The sequence below is a fragment of the Entelurus aequoreus genome, linkage group LG23, assembly GCF_033978785.1.
Source record: "Entelurus aequoreus isolate RoL-2023_Sb linkage group LG23, RoL_Eaeq_v1.1, whole genome shotgun sequence".
NCBI lineage: Eukaryota > Metazoa > Chordata > Actinopteri > Syngnathiformes > Syngnathidae > Entelurus > Entelurus aequoreus.
The window spans coordinates 21,876,407-21,900,271 of NC_084753.1; the positions used below are offsets into that span (position 1 = coordinate 21,876,407).

At 38.5% G+C, this 23,865-nt stretch overlaps 2 protein-coding genes across 17 annotated transcripts in view; one reads left to right on the forward strand and one right to left on the reverse strand.

Annotated features, from left to right (window-relative positions):
• The window catches only part of drc1 (dynein regulatory complex subunit 1 homolog (Chlamydomonas)), a 34,904-nt gene extending 18,645 nt beyond the window's left edge, over nucleotides 1–16,259 (forward strand). The window contains exons 11-16 of one of the 2 annotated variants that reach the window (XM_062034950.1): nucleotides 4,195–4,281; nucleotides 4,357–4,434; nucleotides 4,492–4,616; nucleotides 4,707–4,859; nucleotides 5,950–6,049; nucleotides 13,076–16,259. In XM_062034950.1, coding sequence (XP_061890934.1) covers nucleotides 4,195–4,281; nucleotides 4,357–4,434; nucleotides 4,492–4,616; nucleotides 4,707–4,859; nucleotides 5,950–6,049 — 543 coding nt within the window. In that variant the 3' untranslated portion in view covers nucleotides 13,076–16,259. The remainder of the gene's footprint in view (nucleotides 1–4,194; nucleotides 4,282–4,356; nucleotides 4,435–4,491; nucleotides 4,617–4,706; nucleotides 4,860–5,949; nucleotides 6,050–13,075) is intronic. The other variant, XM_062034951.1, reaches the window with a different exon arrangement.
• otofa (otoferlin a) overlaps nucleotides 12,534–23,865 on the reverse strand; it is a 165,862-nt gene continuing 154,530 nt past the window's right edge. For 10 of the 15 annotated variants that reach the window (XM_062034940.1, XM_062034933.1, XM_062034939.1 and 7 more), the window contains 5 exons: nucleotides 20,215–20,456; nucleotides 19,766–19,944; nucleotides 17,709–17,809; nucleotides 17,370–17,556; nucleotides 13,115–13,252 (listed from right to left, as the gene is read on the reverse strand). In XM_062034940.1, coding sequence (XP_061890924.1) covers nucleotides 17,376–17,556; nucleotides 17,709–17,809; nucleotides 19,766–19,944; nucleotides 20,215–20,456 — 703 coding nt within the window. In that variant the 3' untranslated portion in view covers nucleotides 13,115–13,252; nucleotides 17,370–17,375. Of the gene's footprint in view, nucleotides 13,253–17,369; nucleotides 17,557–17,708; nucleotides 17,810–19,765; nucleotides 19,945–20,214; nucleotides 20,457–23,865 lie in introns of all 15 variants that reach the window. The other 5 variants (XM_062034943.1, XM_062034942.1, XM_062034941.1 and 2 more) reach the window with 1 other exon arrangement.

The window sequence follows — 23,865 nt, forward strand, 5'->3', positions numbered from 1 at the left end:
CATGCCTCAAAACAGCAGCTTGGAATTTGGGACATGCTCTCTCTGAGAGAGCATGAGGAGGTTGAGGTGGGCGGGGTTGGGGAGGGGCCGGGCTTTTGGATAGGGGGTAGCGGGGGGGTGTATATTGTAGCGTGCTGGAAGAGTTAGTGCTGCAAGGGGTTCTGGGTATTTGTTCTGGTGTGTTTATGTGCGGATGTTCTCCCGAAATGTGTTTGCCATTCTTGTTTGGTGTGGGTTCACAGTGTGGCGCATATTTGTAACAGTGTTAAAGTTGTTTATGCGGCCATCCTCAGTGTGACCTGTATGGCTGTTGACCAAGTATGCATTGCATTCACTTGTGTGTGTGAAAAGCCGTAGATATTATGTGACTGGGCCGGCACGCAAAGGAAGTGCCTTTAAGGTTTATTGACGCTCTGTACTTCTCCCTACGTCCGTCCGTGTACACAGCGGCGTTTTAAAAAGTCATACATTTTACTTTTTGAAACCGATACCGATAATTTTGAAACCGATACCGATCATTTCCGATATTACATTCTAAAGTATTTATTGGCCGATAATATCGGCAGTCCGATATTATCGGACATCCCTAGAAAAAGGTCAACGCTGGAGAAGGATGAGTAAAAAAATACAATCTAAAAAACCTCCATAGCAAAGCACATATCTATATGGACAAAAAGTGCAGTTACATCTTATGGCCATCAGGTGCCCCCTTGCAAAACTCTTACATTTGTATGTCCATAAAGTGCTATCTTGCACAATTTTCCCAATTTTCCCAATTATTTTATTTATACGTTATAATTTTGTTTTACCATATAACTTTGTTTATAATGATTGTGTTGCTTTCATATGCACATTCAATTTCTACTTGAGGTCGATGAAACAGTGTTCTTATCTACAATAATGTTTCTCCTACAAAGGAAATAATTTCGAATGGGTTGTCAGTGGGTTTTTAAAAAAAATAAAACGTGGTTAAAAGATTTCAGTATAAGTACTTTTTGAAAATTTTGAGCACATTTAAAAATACCTGCGATATTAATGATAACCGTGATAACTTTGGTCACAATAACCGTGATAAGAAATATCCATACCGTGAAGTCCCTAGGTGGCCGTACTCGCTAGCATTAGCTTATGGCTAGAGATGGACATAACATTGTTTTTGCAACCATGGGAAGGAAGGAGGTGAGTATGAAGGACAGTGCTGAGAAGAAAAGTGGATGATATTCAAATAATTAGGAAACGTAATCATGAAAAACGTGTTGGAGCGTATCACTGCTAGTCTGCACCATACTGAAGCAGCATGTGTCTAAAGCCATGGAAATATACAGAAGCTGCTGATGGAGTGTTTGATGGAGAAGTAGCTGGAAGGAGTAAATGTTGTACATTCATATTACATTACTTAAAAAAAATACTGTAGTTGTTAAAAGTACATTATATCGTATTGTTTTTTGTCAATATATATTATCTTAAAATTTGTTTTGTTTTTAAAAGGCATGTTACATGTTATGGGGGGGGGGGGGGGCAAGCACCAACTAAATATATTTCAATTATTTTCAATGGGTGATGTTGATTTGAGATACAAGTGTTTTGAGTTAAGAGCTCCATCATAGAGTCAATTAAGCTCGTAAGTTAAGGAACTACTTTATGTATTCAATGTACGAATCAGCACAATATTTACTTTAATTTAGTTACTTCTACTTAGTTAACTACTCAATGTCACTCGATAGATATCCACCATATACATAATTTAATTAATATAATTTTATTTTAATTCATTAATGTGAGTGCATGTGAACATACTTAATTCAAAATAAATACATTTTAATCCATGGAAATAAACTTCATATACATCTACAACATACATCTCAAGATATCTAGCAACAGAGGGAAGGGAGTAGTGGGGTTCACAGTGGCAGGCTGCAGCTCTTTTCTGGCGCTGCCCATCTGTCCATCACCCCTAAGGGATTCGCATTAAGGGCGTTTGTATTTTTAATTACCAAAAAAACCATCAATTATTAATGTATTTTAGGCAACCTTGCTTATTTCCTGGAAATGGCATCACAGCAGCACTGGCGCATACGTACTAGCATCGTTCGGCTTGAAATACCATACGGACTTCGCTACGGAGATTTCCTATCGGAGTAAAGAGAGCGGAGCGCTTGGTTAAGCTTCATCTTCTTTTGCTTAATTTCCATGGAGTTTCGGCGTGCGTGTAAGAGCGCACTGCTGTTTTTAGATGGAGACAGGTGTGGACAATATTGGAGACAAACTCATTTGTCTCACACTAAACATATACAGTGAAACTATTTGATGTTGCTTTTATTTTCTCAATACAGCGTCCGTCAGCTGTGACTGAGAGTTAATGAGGTGAGGAAACATGCAGCAGGCGATGCGTCGGAAAACATTGCTACAACTTGTTTATAAAGTCTTTAGTTTGTTTACTGGGATGCTCAACCGTCCTTTATTTAACTGCAAAATGTAGCAGTGTTCAAATAACATCAGCACTAGCTAAAATGTTTTGTCATCGAATTGAACGCAGGCTGTGAAGATTCTGTATTCGATGTGAGAGGTGTCACTCCTGTTTATTTTTGTTGGCCAACAAAACTATGAACACTATTTTTATCTATATGGACAAAAAGTGCAGTTACGTCTTATGGCCATCAGGTGCCCCCTTGCAAAACTCTTACATTTGTATGTCCATAAAGTGCTATCTTGCACAATTTTCCCAATTATTTTATTTATACATGTTATAATTTTGTTTTACCATATAACTTTGTTTATAATGATTGTGTTGCTTTCATATGCACATTCAATTTCTACTTGAGGTCGATGAAACAGTGTTCTTATCTACAATAATGTTTATCCTACAAAGGAAATAATTTCGAATGGGTTGTCAGTGGGTTTTTAAAAAAAATAAAACGTGGTTAAAAGATTTCAGTATAAGTACTTTTTGAAAATTTTGAGCACATTTAAAAATACCTGCGATATTAATGATAACCGTGATAATTTTGGTCACAATAACCGTGATAAGAAATTTCCATACCGTGAAGTCCCTAGGTGGCCGTACTCGCTAGCATTAGCTTATGGCTAGAGATGGACATAACTTTGTTTTTGCAACCATGGGAAGGAAGGAGGTGAGTGTGAAGGACAGTGCTGAGAAGAAAAGTGGATGATATTCAAATAATTAGGAAACGTAATCATGAAAAACGTGTTGGAGCGTATCACTGCTAGTCTGCACCATACTGAAGCAGCATGTGTCTAAAGCCATGGAAATATACAGAAGCTGCTGATGGAGTGTTTGATGGAGAAGTAGCTGGAAGGAGTAAATGCTGTACATTCATATTACATTACTTAAAAAAAATACTGTAGTTGTTAAAAGTACATTATATTGTATTGTTTTTTGTCAATATATATTATCTTAAAATTTGTTTTGTTTTTAAAAGGCATGTTACATGTTATGGGGGGGGGGGGGGCAAGCACCAACTAAATTGATTTCAATTATTTTCAATGGGTGATGTTGATTTGAGATACAAGTGTTTTGAGTTAAGAGCTCCATCATAGAGTCAATTAAGCTCGTAAGTTAAGGAACTACTTTATGTATTCAATGTACGAATCAGCACAATATTTACTTTAATTTAGTTACTTCTACTTAGTTAACTACTCAATGTCACTCGATAGATATCCACCATATACATAATTTAATTAATATCATTTTATTTTAATTCATTAATGTGAGTGCATGTGAACATACTTAATTCAAAATAAATACATTTTAATCCATGGAAATAAACTTCATATACATCTAAATTAAATATCCAATCCTGTAAGTGTATTTCATATTACCATTATTTTTTATTTTATATGTTAAGCTACATTTATTCAAGTTTAGTTTTCCTTGCTTCAATTCATTTATTGTTATCTTATTTTTGTTGAGATTTTTTATTTATTTAGATTGATTTCATTTGCTAGTAAGAGGATTAAAATTCAATTTACCACAAAGTACACTGAGTCATCAAGTAAATGAGCACCACGAGTGCTTTCCAGATCAGCATGACTTCACATGAATGACATCATCATCATCGACTCATTATACAAGAATATATTTCTGTAAAGCAACCAAACCAAATATGCAGTTTTCTTTGTTTTTGGCACACAATTGTACTAAAATATATTGAGTTCTGTTTTCCTGTGTTTGAGGGCTTCCTTGTTGAGGACAAAGTCCAGCTGCTGTCTACTTTGGACAAGAAAGAAGAGACGGTTGTGAAGCTGGATGCTCTTTTTAGTGTGGGTTGATGTGCACGTTACAGGCTGCAATGTTGCACAATCAAATGTTTCATGGATTTTGTGACCACTTTTAAGGCTCTTGGTATAGAAGAAGAGGACATGCCCAAGTTGGCTGACTTCCTGCTAAAAGAGCAGCAGGAGGAGCCAGTTAAGGTGAGGATGTGACAAACAATGAGATCGCCGTTTCAACATTAATTTATTTGCTTCCAGGATATTCATGCCAGGACACGAGGAGGGGCCACCAGTTCATCATCTAGTCTGACCTCTGACCTCATCCATCCTAGCCACATCCTGCCTGCTCTGAAGAACTTCCTCAAGCATCACAGCCGCTTCAGGTTTAATATTTATATATATATTTTAAAAAAATCATCCTCGTATAATTCGTTCTTTTTTTATATATTTATTTTGATGTGTTGCTTTTTAAGAAGGAGCTCAGCCTGTGAGCAGCCTCGTTACTGGACTGCCGACATGTGGGATTCTTCAGCAGATCAAACCCATTGGGAGAGTCTGGCCAACATCGTCCCCGAGGACAAACTCAAGGTGTGGGATGCAGCTGAGATTGTACTTAAAAAGCACATGTAGGTAACACACACACAAACACACACACGCACACACATTCTTGTATTTGTTACCTTCTTGAGACCTCAGAAAAATGCCTACCTCTTTAGGACCACCCTTTCTAGTTATATAAAAATGTGCATTTACAACATTAATAATATATATATACTATGCAAATATAAAAAAGGTAAGCTTTTAGTCAATTTTTTTAATTTTTTGTTTGTAATTGGTTTTTAATCTTCATTATTTACTTCGTTATTACATTACGTCCCTATATACATATATATATATATTTTTTTTTGAAATTAATTTTGGCCAAAGGAGGCGCATTTCAATTTCGTACACACATTTGTTTTTACATATGTTGGCCAGAGGGGGAGCACTTCAAATTTTTTACACACACTTGTTATTTCATATGTTGACCACAGGGGGAGCACTTTTAAAACCGACACACAGTCAATTTAAAAAATCCCTCCTTTTTGGGACCACCCTAAATTTGATAGATTTCACCACCAGGGGTGCAAATGAGATCTCTATTTTTTGTTTTTTGTAATGTGCTTAAGGCCGATGACAAACGAGTCACAGACCACAGATGGCCCCTGTGCCGCACTTTAGGAAACCCAGCTGTAGAAGCTAACTGTTAACTGTTAATACACTATAGTCTTAGTACCGTAGTGTATTTGTTCATCCTATGGTCACATATAGGATGCGGGTTGTCTTACGTCAGCACCGTAAGTCGTAAAATTCGCTGTTCATCTGGCGTTTTGTTTTTTTAGAATGAATAGGGAAGTTCTTCTTTGGCTGCCGTCTTGTTTTATCATATATTGCTGCCTTTGCACCTGTCAATGTTTACTTTTGTATGCACATTAAATCAACAAAAAATCCTGACTTTGGAGCAATGTTCACAGACTCTGGTATTTGGCTCTCTATTAGATGCAATGGTTTTCCGTATTGGGACCATGATTTCAGTCCTAACTTCTTCACCGGTCCTCATATGGAAGGTACTTTTCCTTGTTGATGTCTCAAGAAGGGTAGAAATACAAGAACACAAACGCACGCACACACACACACACAACAAAAATCCAAATAACTCCTTTGTGTTTCCTGCAGGGCGGTCCTTACAGAGATGTCAGATTGCATGCCTGAAATCGAGGGTTTGGAACAGCAGAATGCAGAACTCCGCATGCTACTGCAAAAAAACAACTCATAAGTATGTACATTTGTCATTATTATTATCTAAATGTGTTTGTTTTTAAGCTCTGAAGTAAAGAAAATAAGTATGAAAAATGTCCTGAAACATGGCCTTTTAATTTATTTTATTTTCAATATATAAATGTATATTCACCATTTATCGTGACTATACATATATATATATATATATATATATATATATATATATATATATATATATATATATATATATATATATATATATATATATATATATATATATATATATACACACACACACACACACATATATATATATATTATATTATATTATATTATATATATACTTATATATATATTATATTATATATACTTATATATATATATATATATTATATTATATATACTTATATGTATATATGTGTATAATGTATGTATGTATATATATGTATGTATATACAGTCATCGGCGGTCACTCGAACGAGTATGACGATCCTCCTGGTAGGGGTGTATCCCTGTATGGAGGATGCCTGTGCGTGACTTTGTTTTACGTGGGGAGACTGGAGTACAGACAGTCACCACACGATCCTTGACAGAATCGGGTCAGGGTCCAGTGGCATGGAGTCCAAGACGACTGGGGACCCTTTTCTGCTGCAGCCTTCTTTCGCCATCGCAGCCGTTGTAGTTGTTCTTAAATCTACCGTCTTCCGCCTGCTCCGCCGTTGAGGTCTTCACTGTATCCCTGGCCAGGGGGCAGTCAGGTACTAGGCCTTTGCCAAGGGCCACCTGGGATAACAGTAGTAAAGGGGTTAACTTCCTAGTGCCCTAAGACCCCATAGAGGAGCCTCCACTGCCGGATGCACTTTAACGTCATGCCAGGACATATACAGTATGTGTATGTACATATACAGTATATATATATATGTGTGTATGTATATATACATATATATATATGTATGTATATACAGTATATATATATATATATATATATATATATATATATATATATATATATATATATACACACATACTGTATATATATATGTATGTATGTATGAATGTATATACAGAATGTGTATATATATATATGTGTGTGTGTGTGTGTTGTGTGTATATATATATACATATATGTGTATATATGTATGTATATATATATATATATATATATACATACGTATATACTGTATATGTGTGTATATATATACATATATGTATATATATATTATATGTATATATGTGTATAATGTATGTATATATATATATACATATACATACATATATACACACATATATATATATGTATATATGTATGTATATATATATATATATATATATATATATACGTATATATGTATATACTGTATATGTGTGTATATATATACATATATATATGTATGTATATATATATGTATATACTGTATATGTGTGTATATATATACATATATGTATATATTATATGTATATATGTGTATAATGTATGTATGTATATATATACTGTATATATATGTATGTATATATATATGTATATACAGTATGTGTATGTATATATATATATATACATCCATTTATTTTCTACCTCTTAAACCTCTCGGGGTAGCGGGGGGACAAGCTGTAGAAAGAAAATATATTAAAAACATTTAAAAAATAAAATATATATATATATATCTAACAAAAAAATCTGTATCAAAAATCTGCCCTAGACAAATGTCTTAATAATTTTTTGGAAGCACGATCAAAAGTGCATTAAAGGCCTACTGAAACCCACTACTACCGACCACGCAGTCTGATAGTTTATATATCAATTATGAAATCTTAACATTGCAACACATGCCAATACGGCCAGGTTAACTTATAAATTGCAATTTTAAATTTCCCGCCACACTTCCGGTTAAAAACGTCTAGATATGATGACGTATGCGCGTGACGGAATCAGTTGATGCGGAAGTATTGGTACCCCATTGAATACAATACAAAAAAGCTCTGTTTTCATTTCAAAATTCCACAGTATTCTGGACATCTGTGTTGGTGAATCTTTTGCAATTTGTTTAATGAACAATGGAGACTGCAAAGAAGAACGTTTTAGGTGGGATCGGTGTATTAGCGGCGGCCTACAGCAACACAACCAGGAAGACAGAGATGGATAGCAGAGGCGTTAGCCGCCGAACTCACCTTAACTTCCTCCGTCTCGCCGACCGCATCTGTGATCGGGTGAAGTCCTTCGTCGCACCGTCGATCGCTAGAACGCAGGTGAGCACGGGTGTTGATGAGCAGATGAGGGCTGGCTGGCGTAGGTGGATAGCTAATGTTTTTAGCATAGCTCTGTGAGGTCCGGTTGCTAAGTTAGCTTCAATGGCGTCGTTAGCAACAGCATTGTTAACCTTCGCCAGGCTGGAAAGCATTAACCGTGTATTTACATGTCCATGATTTAATAGTATTGTTGATCTTCTGTCTATCCTTCCAGTCAGGGATTTATTTATTTTGTTTCTATATGCAGTTAAGCACGATGCTATCACTTTAGCTCCGTAGCTAAAGTGTTTCGTCGATGTATTGTCGTGGAGATAAAAGTCACTGTGAATGTCCATTTCGCGTTCTCGACTCTCATTTTCAAGACGATATAGTATCCGAGGTGGTTTAAAATACAAATCCGTGATCCACAATAGAAAAAGGAGAGAGTGTGGAATCCAATGAGCCAGCTTGTACCTAAGTTACGGTCAGAGCGAAAAAAGATATGTCTTGCACTGCATTCTAGTCATTCACTCTAACGTTCCTCATCCACGAATCTTTCATCCTCGCTCAAATTAATGGGGTAATCGTCGCTTTCTCGGTCCAAATCTCTCTCCTACTCCATTGTAAACAATGGGGAATTGTGAGAAGTCTTTCCTCCGGTGACGTCACGCTACTTCCGGTAGGGGCAAGGCTTTTTTTTTATCAGATACCAAAAGTTGTGATCTTTATCGTTGTTGTTCTCTACTAAATCCTTTCAGCAAAAATATGGCAATATCGCGAAATGATCAAGTATGACACATAGAATGGATCTGCTATCCCCGTTTAAATAAAAAAATTCATTTCAGTAGGCCTTTAAATGTAGATTTACTATCTTATTTTTACAATATTATATGGCAATCCTTCTCGAATAGTGGAGCAGGCCGCCCTTGGGGGCGCGATGCGATGCCAGGGGGGGCGTGTGTGACCTCGGGGAAAATGTTTTTTTGCCATACCAGAATATGATGAAGCGTATGTCGGACTTGACCAATGTGTTGTTTCCTTTAATGTTAATAAGCTCATAATGTCATGCAGAGGTATAGTTCTAACAATATTATTTAAAAAAAAAAATTCTATTTATAGTCACAATGGAGAGAGGGGGGGTGCAAACCATTTTCTTCTTCCTATGGGGGCGCAACAGGAAATATTTGAGAAGCACTGGTATATGGCAATGGCCTGCTCATTTGGAAATACAGTGGTATTTTAACAATCAATACATACTTTTTTAAAAACATAATTCTAGTCACAAATATATGGTAATAATAATATATGGTTGTTTGATTCAGTACGATTTTCCTTTAGCAAACAATATCAAAAATATTTCAAACATTGAATATTTGTTGACTAAAATATTTAGCTGAATTAAAAAGATAAAATAAATTAGTAGCTTGCAAGATATTTTATTTGAGATTGTTTGATTTTAAATTATAATTTTTTTTCTCCAAACCAAGGAAAATTAGATCAAAAAATCATAAATACATAAAAAAAAATATCATATATAATAATATATTAATACATATGTTTGCTTAAAAAGAAACACCTTTAAAATCCCATTTCAGCTCAGCTCTATCGGGAGGAGCAACATGATTCATAATCATTGTTGACTAAGTGACTTGAATTTATTACATTTTATTCCTATTGTACTTTATTTTATTACAATTAATTTAGAAACCCCACAACGTATTCAAAATGTTAAATATTTAATTTGAGCATTTTTCAGCCATCGTAGTTTACAGAAAAAAAAACCACAAGATTTTGTTGGACAGCCAAAATATTGATGATTACATTTTTGCAATAATAAAGTGCACATACAGTAAATAACCACAGACGCTTTGTCCATGTTGTTCTGTGTATTTCAAAAACAGACCAAAAAATAAATATTGCACACATTTCTATAAAGACATCGTAAAAACAGGCAGCTTTAGTGCAAACAGGACGGGTGTTTGTCAGTTAACACCGAAATCACAAACAGTTGGAGTACAAGCAGGCATAGAAAAACAACACACACACACAAAAATGCCATGGGTTTAGGGGCGGGGCCATGAGTTCTCACTCCCAGAAATGACAGACATTGTTCCCACTGAGGTATTACTTCTACATTGTAAGGTTGACCACAACAGAAGGAGCTTAACGTAAACATGCTAACATGCGACCTGCATGCCCTTTGACATAGAAGTCAACACTTATGTCAAAAAAAAGAAGAAAACCTTTATTTTATACAATTCTTTCATTTGCATGACTTTAACCACTGATTCATCATAGCTTAATTGTTTTAAATGTTTAATTGATTTGTATTAAATACACATTTTGGACGTCTTGTTTTATTTCCTTAGCAAAATAGACATCTTTTTTTTTTTTTCTTGAATATTTTTTAGAAGTGTGCAAAGGTTGCGAGAGCTACTCTTGATAAAAACAAAAGATGTTTTAAATCATTGGGGTGCCACATTGGGTTAAAACAATTTGGCGGGGGGGCGGGGTGTGTGTGTGTGCGTGTATGTATATATATATATATATATATATATATATATATATATACACACACTACCGTGCAAACGTTTGGGGTCACATTGAAATGTCCTTATTTTTTAAGGAAAAGCACTGTACTTTTCAATGAAGATAACTTTAAACTAGTCTTAACTTTAAAGAAATACACTCTATACATTGCCAATGTGGTAAATGACTATTCTAGCTGCAAATGTCTGGTTTTTGGTGCAATATCTACATAGGTGTATAGAGGCCCATTTCCAGCAACTATCACTCCAGTGTTCTAATGGTACAATGTGTTTGATGATTAGAAAACCCTTGTGCAATCATGTTCACACATCTGAAAACAGTTTAGCTCGTTACAGAAGCTACAAAACTGACCTTGCTTTGAGCAGATTGAGTTTCTGGAACATCACATTTGTGGGATCAATTAAACGCTCAAAATGGCCAGAAAAAGAGAACTTTCATCTGAAACTCGACAGTCTATTCTTGTTCTTAGAAATGAAGGCTATTCCACAAAATTGTTTGGGTGACCCCAAACTTTTGAACGGTAGTGTGTATATATATATATATAGTCAAGGTTTTTGTGGTTTATCCGTTATATAGTGCTCAATACCGGGGTAAAGCGGAATATACTGTATGTTAAACACAAGAGGCTATATCATCCCTACAAGTCTGTTTTGCAGGCTTGTAGGGATGATATAGCCTCTTGTGTTTTTTCCTGACCTAACGTCCATCCATCCATTTTCTACCGCTTATCCCTTTCGGGGTCGCGGGGGTGCTAATGTGTGTATATACTGTGTGTATATATATATATATATATATATATATATATATATATATATATATATATATATATATATATATATATATATATATATATATATATATATATATATATATATATATATATGTATGTATATGTATACTGTATATATATATATGTATATGTATATATATATATGTATATATATATGTATATATATGTATATATATTTGTATGTATATTTATATAAATATATATATATGTGTATATATATATATATATATATATATATATATGTATATATATATATTCCTTGCGCACTAATTGACTGAAAGAGCGCGCACTTACCGCTGATGATGTCACATTATCGATGGGAAAATGCATTTATAGACAATATGATTTGCCTGAGCGGCTAGGAGACACCGGGAGTAACAGGCGGTAGAAAATTGATTAGTAAGGACAGATTTAAAAACATAATAATACAAAAAAAATAATAATAATAAAATAAAAAAATTTTAAACATGGGATTTCGGCCCGCCAGCGTCTAAAATCCGGCCCGCGGGCCGTAGTTTGGAACCCTTCTTTTAAATGATGAGTGGAAGTGGAAATATATTTTTTTAAATTAAATGATTAAAAATCCTTTTTGCGAAATTCCAAAACGGGGGGGGCTCCCTCGTTGGTTTTTGTTCTGCATATTTAGCTTATTATGATAAAGCACCAATACTTGATAACATGCCCTTAAACCAGGGACATTCAACTAAATAGTTTTAGGGGCCACATTTCCAGAAACGGGGGGGGGGCTTTTCAGTCTTATTTTATTGTAGGGGCAGCATGGTTCAGGTGGTAGAGTGGTTGTCGAAGTATCCTTGAGCAAGATACAGACCTCCCTTATATTTTCAATGTTATTTTTTTTGTATATATATATATATATATATATATATATATATATATATATATATATATATATATATATATATATATATATATATATAAATACATTTTTTAGAACAGCTTCTCTAACCTGTAACTTGTTTTGAAAAAGTTTAATTATAATTATTTTACCGAATAATGCAAAAATCGGTTTGAATCGAGAATCGTGTTGAATCGATTCTGAAACGAATCGTCACCCCATGAGTTGGAATCGGACCGAATCGTTAGGTGCCCATAGATTCCCACCACTACAGTTTAGTGTTGCCAATCAACCGAGCCCCAGGTGCATGCGTTAGGAGGTGGGAGGAACCATCATCCTAAAAACAAAATTGCTGCTTTGTAACACGCAGCATTGCTTTGATTGCCATGGCGACCTTAGTAAACAAGATGCGGACCAGCCAGGACACCTCATGTTTGATTGTAGTGAAGTGGCGTGCACTGTCCGTGTTTAGAATACCAACTTTAGGTGGTGCCCTAGAGCAAAAAATAACAAAACAACCTACCATACTTGTTTCCTTTGTCTGCAGAATAATTTAAAAAAGTATTTCCTCCCTTCCTGTGGCTGATGGAGAGTATAGAGTGCCCGCCCTCCAGCTTCCACTCTCTCTGTCCGCTTGTGTTCAGGCTCCCAGCAGTTTCTTGACGAGGTAGCCCGGCATGCTGTAGAGGAAGAGGCCCAGCATGACGAGCAGGAGCAGGGCCGACACGATCTTGATGATGAGCCACTTGTAGCGGTTGCACACCAGGTAGCGGATGGCTTTCAGCGGGCTCAGGAACCACAGGAAGGTGGTGTCTGGGCGGCTGGATAAAGGGGACGAGAGGAGGAGGCTCTTACTGTGCGCCATGTCGTTAACCAGCATGACTCAAAATGATCCACAAAGTGCGGTAGGAAGGCATTGTTATGAAGTGATGACACAGGTTATCATGCTGAGTCGCAGTTGAGTGCCCGTCATTTGTACCGTGATTTTAGAATAGAGCGCACCATTATAAGCCGTCCTACTTCATTTGTTTGCGCATTTTATTTTGTACATACTGTATATACTGTAAGTGCATCCATAAGCTACACATTGAAAAATGAAATATTTACACATATTCACAAACTACATACCGTATATTTCGGACTATTAGGCGCACTTAAAATCCTTTTTTTTCCTCAAAACTCGACAGTGCGCCTTATAACCCGGTGCGCCTAATGTAAAGAATAAGTTTGGTTGAGCTTACCGACCTCGAAGCTATTTTATTTGGTACATGGTGTAATGGTAAGTGTGACCAGTAGATGGCAGTCAAACATAAGAGATACGTGTAGACTGCAATATGACTCAAGTAAACAACACCAACATTTTAAATGTTCCATTGAAAATATAGAACATTACACACGGCGCTCATAAATCCATCAAAATATTTTAGTACGACTTTGGTAAGCTATGAAACCGCACCGCTTGATGGATTGTACTGTGCTTCAACATACACGTATTATTATGGTGTGTGTATAAGGTAAGACATATTATCTGGTGTTTTGTATTGCAATATTATTTCTTACCTTCTGGTACCTGCTGATCTGTATTTGGGATCTGCATAAATCCTGAAAAATTGCGCACGTCCGCCTTTGTAGTCCGTGCTTACGCTGTAGTCGATAGGCTTCTTCTTTTTCTCTATTGTTTTTTTATGGGACATTCTTCCTCCGCTGTTGCCATTTATAATATAAAGTAGTGTAAAATTCTTACTTATTTCTGTCAGTAAACTCCCCATGAAAGGGTTAAAACATACCAGTGTAGTGAGTTTACATTATTCACCCAAGGAACTTTAGTTATTAGAGAGTTCCGGTCTGACGTTTTTTCACGAGACACATTTCCGGCGTTGTTGTTGCACTAGTGAACCACGGATGAGGAGATGCTGCTCTGTTATTGATTTAAGTAAAGTCTGAATGTCATTAAAACAGTTAGCGCCATCTTTTGACACTCCTTCCACTCCCGTCCTTGCACGCTACACCGCTACAACAAAGATGACGGGGAGAAGACGCTGTGAGCCACGTAAATAAGACCGCCCACAAAACGGCGCATCCTGAAGCGACTGTCCGAAAGCGGCTTGAAGGTGATCTGGAAAACATAATCTATGCAACATTTTGACCAAAGAACCACCATTACATGTTATGTAGACCACAAGGAAGTGTTTTAAATTTAGAAAAAAATAATAATAATATGACTCCTTTAATGCGCCTTATAATCACCTTTTATATGAAAAAAGATCAAAAATAGACCATTTATCGGCAGTGCGCCTTATAATCCGGTGCACCCTATGGTACGGAAAATACGGTACATACGGTAGCCTACAAGAAAAGTCATTGAGTGCACTGAAAACCGCTGAAGTCGCCTTCTTCGGTGTCGAACAGACCGCTTCGTCCGACATTTTCTCCGTCTCGGGCCAAACTTTGAAGTTCGTAAACCCGGAAAAAAACGATAAATTAGTCGTATCTTTGTAAAAGCCGCAGGGTTCAAAGCGTGGGGAAAAAGTTGCGCCTGATAGACCTATCTGAGGTCAGGTCGAGGGTGCAGCAGCCTAAGCAGAGAGGCCCAGACTTCCTTCTCCCAAGCTACTCTGTCCAGCTCTTCCCGGGGGATCCCTAGGCGTTCCCAGGCCAGGCTGGAGACATTATGATAAATGGGTTATACTTGTATAGCGCTTTTCTACCTTCAAGGTACTCAAAGCGCTTTGACAGTATTTCCACATTTACCCATTCACACACACATTCACACACTGATGGCGGGAGCTGCCATGCAAGGCGCTAACCAGCAGCCATCAGAGGCAAAGGGTGAAGTGTCTTGCCCAAGGACACAACGGACGTGACTAGGAAGGTAGAAGGTGGGAGTTGAACCCCACATTGTCTCCCCAACCTGTCCCAGGTCTTCCCCGTGGCCTCCTATTGGTCTGACGTGACCTAAGCACCTCCCTAAGGAGGCGTCCTGGGGACAATCCTTCGATGTGGGCCCTTCCTATCATTGTGAAGCAGAATTGTTCACCCACTAATAGGACAGCTTAGTTTTACCCTACTGATGCTGTGTTGTTGCAATAGTAATCTTGCTGATGGATGGGAAATGACGGTACATGTCATTGCTATGTTATCTATTTATGCACTCAACCCAACATTACCCCTACTCGAAAACTGTGAACATTAATGGATAGAAGTGGGAGGACACTGGGGTGTGCGGAACGCTTTCATAGAGCTGAATATTTTCTTGCGTACATAGATTCTGATAGATGTTTAACAATGGAATCCACACAGTTGTATAAATGAGACCCCAGGTCACAGCTGTGTGTGAGTAAGATTGGGTAAGGAAGTCCGTTGTTTCTCTACCGGTTATGGATTCATGTAAAATCAAATTGTGCCATATTTCGATACCTCTGTTGCACATGACGTCACGTCCGGGTACAGACTCAAACACTTGGCGGGAAAACAAGCATCTTTTCTGTCTTGCCTCTGGTGAGGGCGGTTCCCCGCCCCTCTGTTGCGAGTTTGTCGTGATTAAATGTAATGTGTTTATGTGTGCATTGCATGGAGGTTTTTTTTCCCACTCCAGACCTTTTTCGCATCTTTTTTGGGCGCCTTGTGGCAACCCATCAGCGTTCCGGTTCTGTAACCCTGTACACTGTTTGTTTGTCTAATCTTGAACGGGTTTGTGCTGAAAACAAAGTTCCGTTGTACTTGTGCAATGACAATAAATGATAAATGATAAATGGGTTATACTTGTATAGCGCTTTTCTACCTTCAAGGCACTCAAAGCACTTTGACAGTATTTCCACATTCACCCATTCACACACACATTCACACACTGATGGCGGGAGCTGCCATGCAAGGCGCTAACCAGCAGCCATCAGGAGCAAGGGTGAAGTGTCTTGCCCAAAGACACAACGGACGTGACTAGGATGGTAGAAGGTGGAGATTGAACCCCAGTAACCAGCAACCTTCCGATTGCTGGCACGGCCACTCTACCAACTTCGCCACGCCGACCTATTTGATCTGATCTGATCTGAAGCACTCAGAGCGAACTCGGACGGACTGCCTCTGGGTAATGTTACAATTTTCCATGCCATCAATCTAAAAGTACAGTAGAGCTCCAGTTTTCAAAAGGAGCTAGCTTGATGCTAATTTGAGTTGGAATTTCCATAGACATGCTCCAGATTAGCATTAACGATTTTACATGGCGGTTTCAACACCTACAAATTTGGTAATGAAAACTAAAACTAAGATGCACGTTACAATCAAACAGCTGGTGTGTGTGTTTATACTGTAAGTATAAACACTTTTTAGGGTACAACAAAAGACAATACTGGGACACAAAGTCTATATCCAAAGTCTATATTCACTTCTGCCTTCTAATGTCTTGGAATTACAACTGCTTGCTAAGTCGGCTATATAATGCTTGCAAATGAGACTAAATAGTGTAAGAAAACAAGATTTAACATAATCAGCTCACTGTTAAATATTCCTAGTAAACAACAAACATTTGAACACATAGTTGCACGGAATTGGTACCGTATCGTTTCAAATGTGAAAGGTACCCATCCCATGTGTGAGTGACAGGAAGAAAAGCTTAAATTTGGGTAGACGGCATTGGTTGATTCACAATTTTACCTGCCTTTTTCCAGACTGAATACCATCTTGTATTGGGGTCAATAATAGAGGCCAGTGCGTATTCGTTGCACTGCGGCTCCTTTAAGTGGCGCCGTGCTGGCATATTCCAGTAGGCGCTTAAAAGATGTGTGGGAAGAAACACCAGGAGGTGAAGACAAGACATAGAAAAGCTTCTTGGAATGCGGGGGGACAGACACTTTCCAAGAAGTGTAAGCCACAGCCAAGGACAGACAGCAGGACAGAAAAAGAAGGAGACGTGGTGAGGGTGGGTGGAGGGACGAAGGCTACCGCTAATCAGGCCCCCAGCAGCTTCTTGACCAGGTATCCAGGGATGGAGTAGAGGAAGAGGCCCAGCATGAGCAGCAGCAGCATGAGGCCCAGGATCTTCAGGATCAGCCAGCGGTAGTTGTGCCACAGGAAGTAGCGAATGGACTTCAGAGGGCCCAGAAACCACATGAAGCTTGTATCCGGGCGACTTTTAAGGGTGAAGAAAGGTAAGAAGAAATGGGAGGAGGGGGTACAGTTGAAGAAATGCAGGAGAAAGCGGCGAAGGAGCGAGAAGGAAACTGAAGCGGCAAACTAAATTGAAAGAAGCCATGCAGGTCTACAGGACCAGTAAAGTCTTACTTTGGTTTCTCCAGGGGATCCGGCTCGTTTCGTCCCAGTCCCACCGGACTTTTCTCCGCCTCTTCTGCAGTCACCAGATGAAGTTCAGCCTCCACTTTGCCCTGCAGGGCAAATATTTGTAATTTGATATCAATTCTACCTGCAATCAGAGGAGATCCAGTACAAGAGCTTCCATTTTTACCCAGCAGTTAAGTCCTATTCAGTACACATTGTTCGAAATATTCCATTGTTGGCTCGCACTCATACTTCTCTACACAATCAGTTTATTTGTATTATACAAGGTGGCAAATATCATTAATGATTGGTGGGAGTCGTTGTATGTTTATTTATTTAGATCCCCATTAGCAACAACTTCTTTGTTTTCTTTCTGACGTCCAAAAGAAAATACAAACATTCATACAATTATACACAACATTTAGCAATTCATTTACAATTCATTGTACCCCCGTGACCCCAAAAGGGACAAGAGGTATAGTAAATGGATGGATGGAATTATTGACAATTAGTAAATATATAATTAATTTCAGACAACTATATGTCAAGATATATCACTTTACAAGATAAAAAGGAGGTCACACTATTAACATGTAATAGTCAGTACTATAGAAAAGTAAAATAGTGCAGTCAACACAAGTGGTATGAAAATACTTTTTAATACAATTTAGAATCTGAATGGATTTTCCATCGGTATAATTTGTTGAGGGAGGCGATTCCTTTCATACGTATGACTTGGCTAGCTAGTGTGTGCATTTGACTGAGAACCTTCCCTCACGCTGCTCTACTGTGCGCAGATCACATGATACAACACTGACTTTGTGGATTATTTGGAGTCTTTGTTGTATTTATGCTGTGCAAGGTGAGGGATGTAATTAATAACTGGTTGAAGGAGCAATCACATGAACTACAGTATATTACTCCATTATGTGCCCGTACGTGAACGAGCGCACTGCGATGTTTGATTTTGTGGATTATTTTGAGCTGCTGCCCACTGCTCCCTTCACCTCCCAGGGGGTGATCAAGGGTGATGGGTCAAATGCAGAGAATAATTTCGCCACACCTAGTGTGTGTGTGACAATCAAGAGAAAGAGAAGAGTATTTCTAATATGCAAAAAGTTAACGCAATTAACACCGTAACAGCACAAATGTTCCTTTTGACAGCACAAACAAGGGACAAGTTTGACGGGATTTGGACTGAATGGGTGTTTGGGGGCTACGTGTGAATGGCTTGGTTGGTAGAGCGGCCGTGCCAGCAACTTGAGGGTTCTAGATTCGATCCCCGCTTCCGCCATATTAGCCACTGTGTCCTTGGGCAAGACACTTTACCCACCTACTCCCAGTGCCACGCACACTGGTTTAATGTAACTTAGATAATAGGTTCACTATGTAAAGCACTATATAAATATAATTCACTTCACTTTACTAATAACAATAAAACCATGATAGCACATACAGTATGTAGCACAATCGTTTGGGACCAGTTCAGAGATATTTTGACAAGTTGGGCGGGCTGCATGACGTCACTAATCAATTGGGGCGGTATGGCGTAGTGGGTAGAGCGGCTGTGCCAGAAACCTGAGGGTTGCAGGTTCGCTCCCCGCCTCTTGACATCCAAAATTGCTGCCTTTGCTCACACTGGTGAATGAATGATGAATGAATGGTAGGTGGTGATCGGAAGGGCCGTAGGCGCAAACTGGCAGCCTTGCTTCCGTCAGTCTACCCCAGGGCAGCTGTGGCTACAAATGTAGCTTACCACCAGGTGTGAATGAATGATGGGTTCACACTTCTCTGTGAGCGCTTTGAGTATCTAACAATAGAAAAGCGCGATATAAAATCGAATCCATTATTATTTATTAATCAGAAAATGTATTTTACAATTACTCACAATCCATAACAGCAACACATGGCGCCCACGCCGCCCAGTGAGTGTTTGCCACACTCACTAGCTGTATTGACACTCTGTTATTACTGTTTCATAATAGCGCTATCTGATGGATTTCAAAAGTCATGACCTGTAAATAAAATTAATAGTTGACAAATAAACGCGGCTTCCGTCTTACCGTCAACTCCATCTCGTCGTTCTCGTCCCGGGCCACAAACGGCCACCATCCCTTCACCCTCTTTTGCTTGAATATGGAAATGGCAGGAAGTGCCTGCTCATTTCGGATCATGTCGATGGAGCACTGCTTGGACGTCTTCGCCCCTCGGGGGAAGCGGTTCAGGTCCAGCTCGATCGCACCTGGAGGTGGTTCAAATCACGGATTCAACATTTCGTACACAAGGTCCTGGATTTCTCCCAGTGAGTACCACGAGAACAATAGTATGTGCATAGTCATTTAAATGGAATACAATATAAACTAAGCAAATAGGAATAATGATCCTGTGGTCCAAATAGAATGTAAAAACAGTGACAGCAAACCAAATAAAAGCCCAGTTTAAGTTAAGTGTTCTTCATCAAAACTCAAGTGAGGTAAAAAAGAAAAAAAAGAAAAACTCAACTATTTCTTACCCAGGAAGTCGTCCGCAGAGAAGTGGTCTGCATCCCACACCTGCAGCGTGAGGCGAGGGGGGATCTTATATTCCGTCTCGTCCCAAGAGAACATCGACTCTTTCTTAGAGATGACGATCTTCTCCTCCGCCATGAGGTAATCGAAGGGGAAGACGAAGCGCCAGTTGAAGTTTCCCTCCCCGGTCAGAGAGTGGTAGTGGACGTCCGTGTCCTGCCTGTCTTCCTGCTGCCCCTTCAACCACCTGTGTGGAGGACACGCGAGAGCACGGATCAGTCCAAGAACCAGGTCAGGTGTCCTTCAGGCATGCATGCTCTCAAGTGTTCGCAAAACTGGGAAAGTTGGGATGCTTTAATCGGGGAGACAAGAGAACTATATTTTTCAGCTACAATTTTTTTTCTTCTCACTAGCTCCTGGGTTCCACCTACTGTTGAGTAGTAGACCAATATGTTAGCTTCAAGCTAAGTTGAATGAAACTGTTCTAACAATAACATGGTCCGATGCTAAATAAACTTAGTATTTTGAGACGCACAAATTAGGATCGTTTTTTTTTTTATGAGACGGAAATCTCGGCCTCCAGGAAACTGCTGTGTTTGCCAAATGGTAAGTCCGTCCCTTGGTCTTAGATGGTCCTACATATTGTTGCTTTTAAGCAGGGGTGTCCAAACCTTTTCCAGCAAGAGCCGCATACAGAAAAGTTGAAGGCTGTGGGGGCCACTTTTTTGTACATTCAAGATCCTAAAAACCTGTCATGATTTCACATGACAGTTATTATTACTTACTTGTAGTTGGTATTATTTCCTGTCCAGCGCATTTATTTTTCCTTCCACATCCTGTTTGCCTCCGTTTGCCACCACTCCTCTGGTTTGAACGCTGGCCCTGTCACCTGACCCTGGTTGCCAATCAGTATGCTTTTCGGGACTGGATTATCTTATATTTGTGCACTTCCCGGCTGCACGTCTTTGTTTTTGTGTTACCTGCGTTTCCCTAATAACAAGGGCTTCTTTTCTGCACTTGCCTGCCATCTTTGCATCCTGGGCTCAATAAATACACTGAAACGTAACAAAAACCAATGTAATCTAATCTAATCGTAATATTTTTTATTAGTATCATTATTACACGACAATTTAGTACACTCAAAATTTGTATGTACAGCACAGGCCAAAAGTTTGGACACATCTTCTCATTTAATGCATTTTCTTTATTTCATTGTAGATTGTCACTGAAGGCATCAGAACTATGACACCTGTGAAGTGAAAACCAGTAAAGGTGACTACCTTTTGAAACTCATCGAGAGAATGCCAAGAGTGTGCTAAAAAGTAATCAGAGCAAAGGGTGGCTATTTTGAAGAAACTAGAATATAAAACATGTTTTCAGTTATTTACCTTTTTTTGTTAAGTACATAACTCCACATGTGTTCATTCATAGTTTTGATGCCTTCAGTGACAATCTACAATGTAAATACTCATGAAAATAAAGAAAATGCATTGAATCAGAAAGTGTGTCCAAACTTTTGGCCTGTCACATTTTTTAAGGAAATTGGGCCGGTTCCATCGTTCCTTTATTGTATTTGTATGGTTTCTAATCAAAAATGACTTATTTTGTCTGTAGAAGGTGTCGCGGGCCAATAAAAAACGAGCTATGGGCTGAAAATGGCCCCCCGGCCCACACATTGGACGCCATTGCTTTAAAGTTGTCCATAGTGCTTACATTAGTTTGAGTTTTTACTTCAAGGAAGGTATGGATTACTTAAGAGCAGGCACGTGCACACATAGGGCCCTATGGGTGCCTGAGCCCCTGCCCTTTTTTGCCTCGTCTTAAAAAGTGCCCTATGCCTGTGTGTGTGTGTGTGTGTGTTTTTTTTGTGTTTTTTTTCTTTAAACAACATTAATACATTCCTGTCAGGGATGTAAAACAAAAACAAAAACAAAAAAACAGCGGTACAAAAACTCCACGTTTTCTTGTAATACCGGGTTGTTTGAGACTGCCGCTTCCGCCAGAGAGAGCAAGTGCCCGTGACAGCTGCAGCTGTCATCGAGGAGGGGCTAAAGGTTTAACCCATGGGTTCACCCCCGCGGGCTCCCATCTGGTGGCGGAGATCCGGCAGATTCTCAAACGTCATTATATATAAAGCTCCGGAAGTCGCAAACGGCAACAATCACTTAATTTCTCCTCCATGCTGCAGTTCACCCCGGACTGCACTACACTGCACTGACGGTTATTGCTGATTGGCTGTTACTTGCATGACTATTTTAATGATCGACTTGTTTGTCTATCCATACATTAGTTTATAACGTACAATATCGAAGTTGGTCTTTATTCGTTTCGAAACCGGGTTGCTTTCGCGGTTCAAGGGAGTAACTCCTGACTGCAGCCTGCAGATCGAGGAGGGGCTTAAATTTTCCCTAAATGTGGACTGGTCTAAACTTTTAAACGTTTAGCCCCTCCTCGATCTGCGGGTGAGTAAGTGAGAGGAGAGAGAGCCAAGTTACTGCGCCCCTGAGACGTGACAGTGGAGCAACTTAATTGAACCTGTGAGTTATGGTCTAGTCGTCGTCCACTTATTCAGCATCAAATGTGGGTAATATTTCAGAAAAACGCTGTATTATTCTATTAGTCAATGTGTCAGCTTCTGTTTTTGCCGGACGTCGGAGCACGGCGCATCAATTGAGCACGGCACATCAAGTCCGCACAGAGCAGAGCGGATCGTGCGGGACAGGAAGTAATGTACAAAATACAAAATAAAACACCGGGTTAATTTTTAAAATAAAATGCACTGTGTTTACAGCGGATCACATTTCTCTCACAGTAGAGTTTTAGATATAAGGTTATTGTGACTTTGCTATTACTGTGTGGGTTAACAAAATAATAATAATAATAATAATAATAATGATAATAATAACAATAATAATAAGAAGAACAATGATAATGATAATAATAATAATAATTATTATTATTATTAATAATAATAATAATTTCAGAATTCTGGGGATATAAGATGTAGGTTATCTGTTAGGAATATTGCCATCTGTATTTAAACTTGATTCATGTTGATTATGCCTGCAGCACAATGCCAAAAAAAGAAAGTATACAGCCCTCTACTGGCCCCTGGTCCATATTTTTGGCCCTGTATTGCGTTTCAGTTGTTTAGTCTGAGCATTAAGTGAGATAGACCATAAGGTACAACTTGATGGTGTTTTCATCAAGTTAAGGGAAGAAGGACATATTTTCACATTGAAGTTTTTTCCATTTGGGTATTTATTTTTGTATTTTTTTTCAAAGTTCATGTTGCACTGTTCAATGTTCAATATTAAAGTGCTTATCTTAAACAATAAATAGCCTAATAATAAACCAGTGTTTTGTTGCTTTTCATGTCTTCCAAGCCTATGATAATGTGAATTAAGTCATTATGACCATAATTTGTTGACACAAAAGAAATGGCAATCACTTTTACCTACAAAGGACACACAGCTAAGTAGTTAGCTTCCTATTAGCAAATTTCATTTTACATTAATTTCCATATTGTGTAAAGGACAAAAAAAAAATTCCTGCCCTTTTCTGACTTTGAGCCCCTGCCCCTCTATAATCATGTGCACGTCCCTGCTTAAGAGAGACGTGCAGAAAAACTCTTCGATCAATCGAGCACTTTGGAA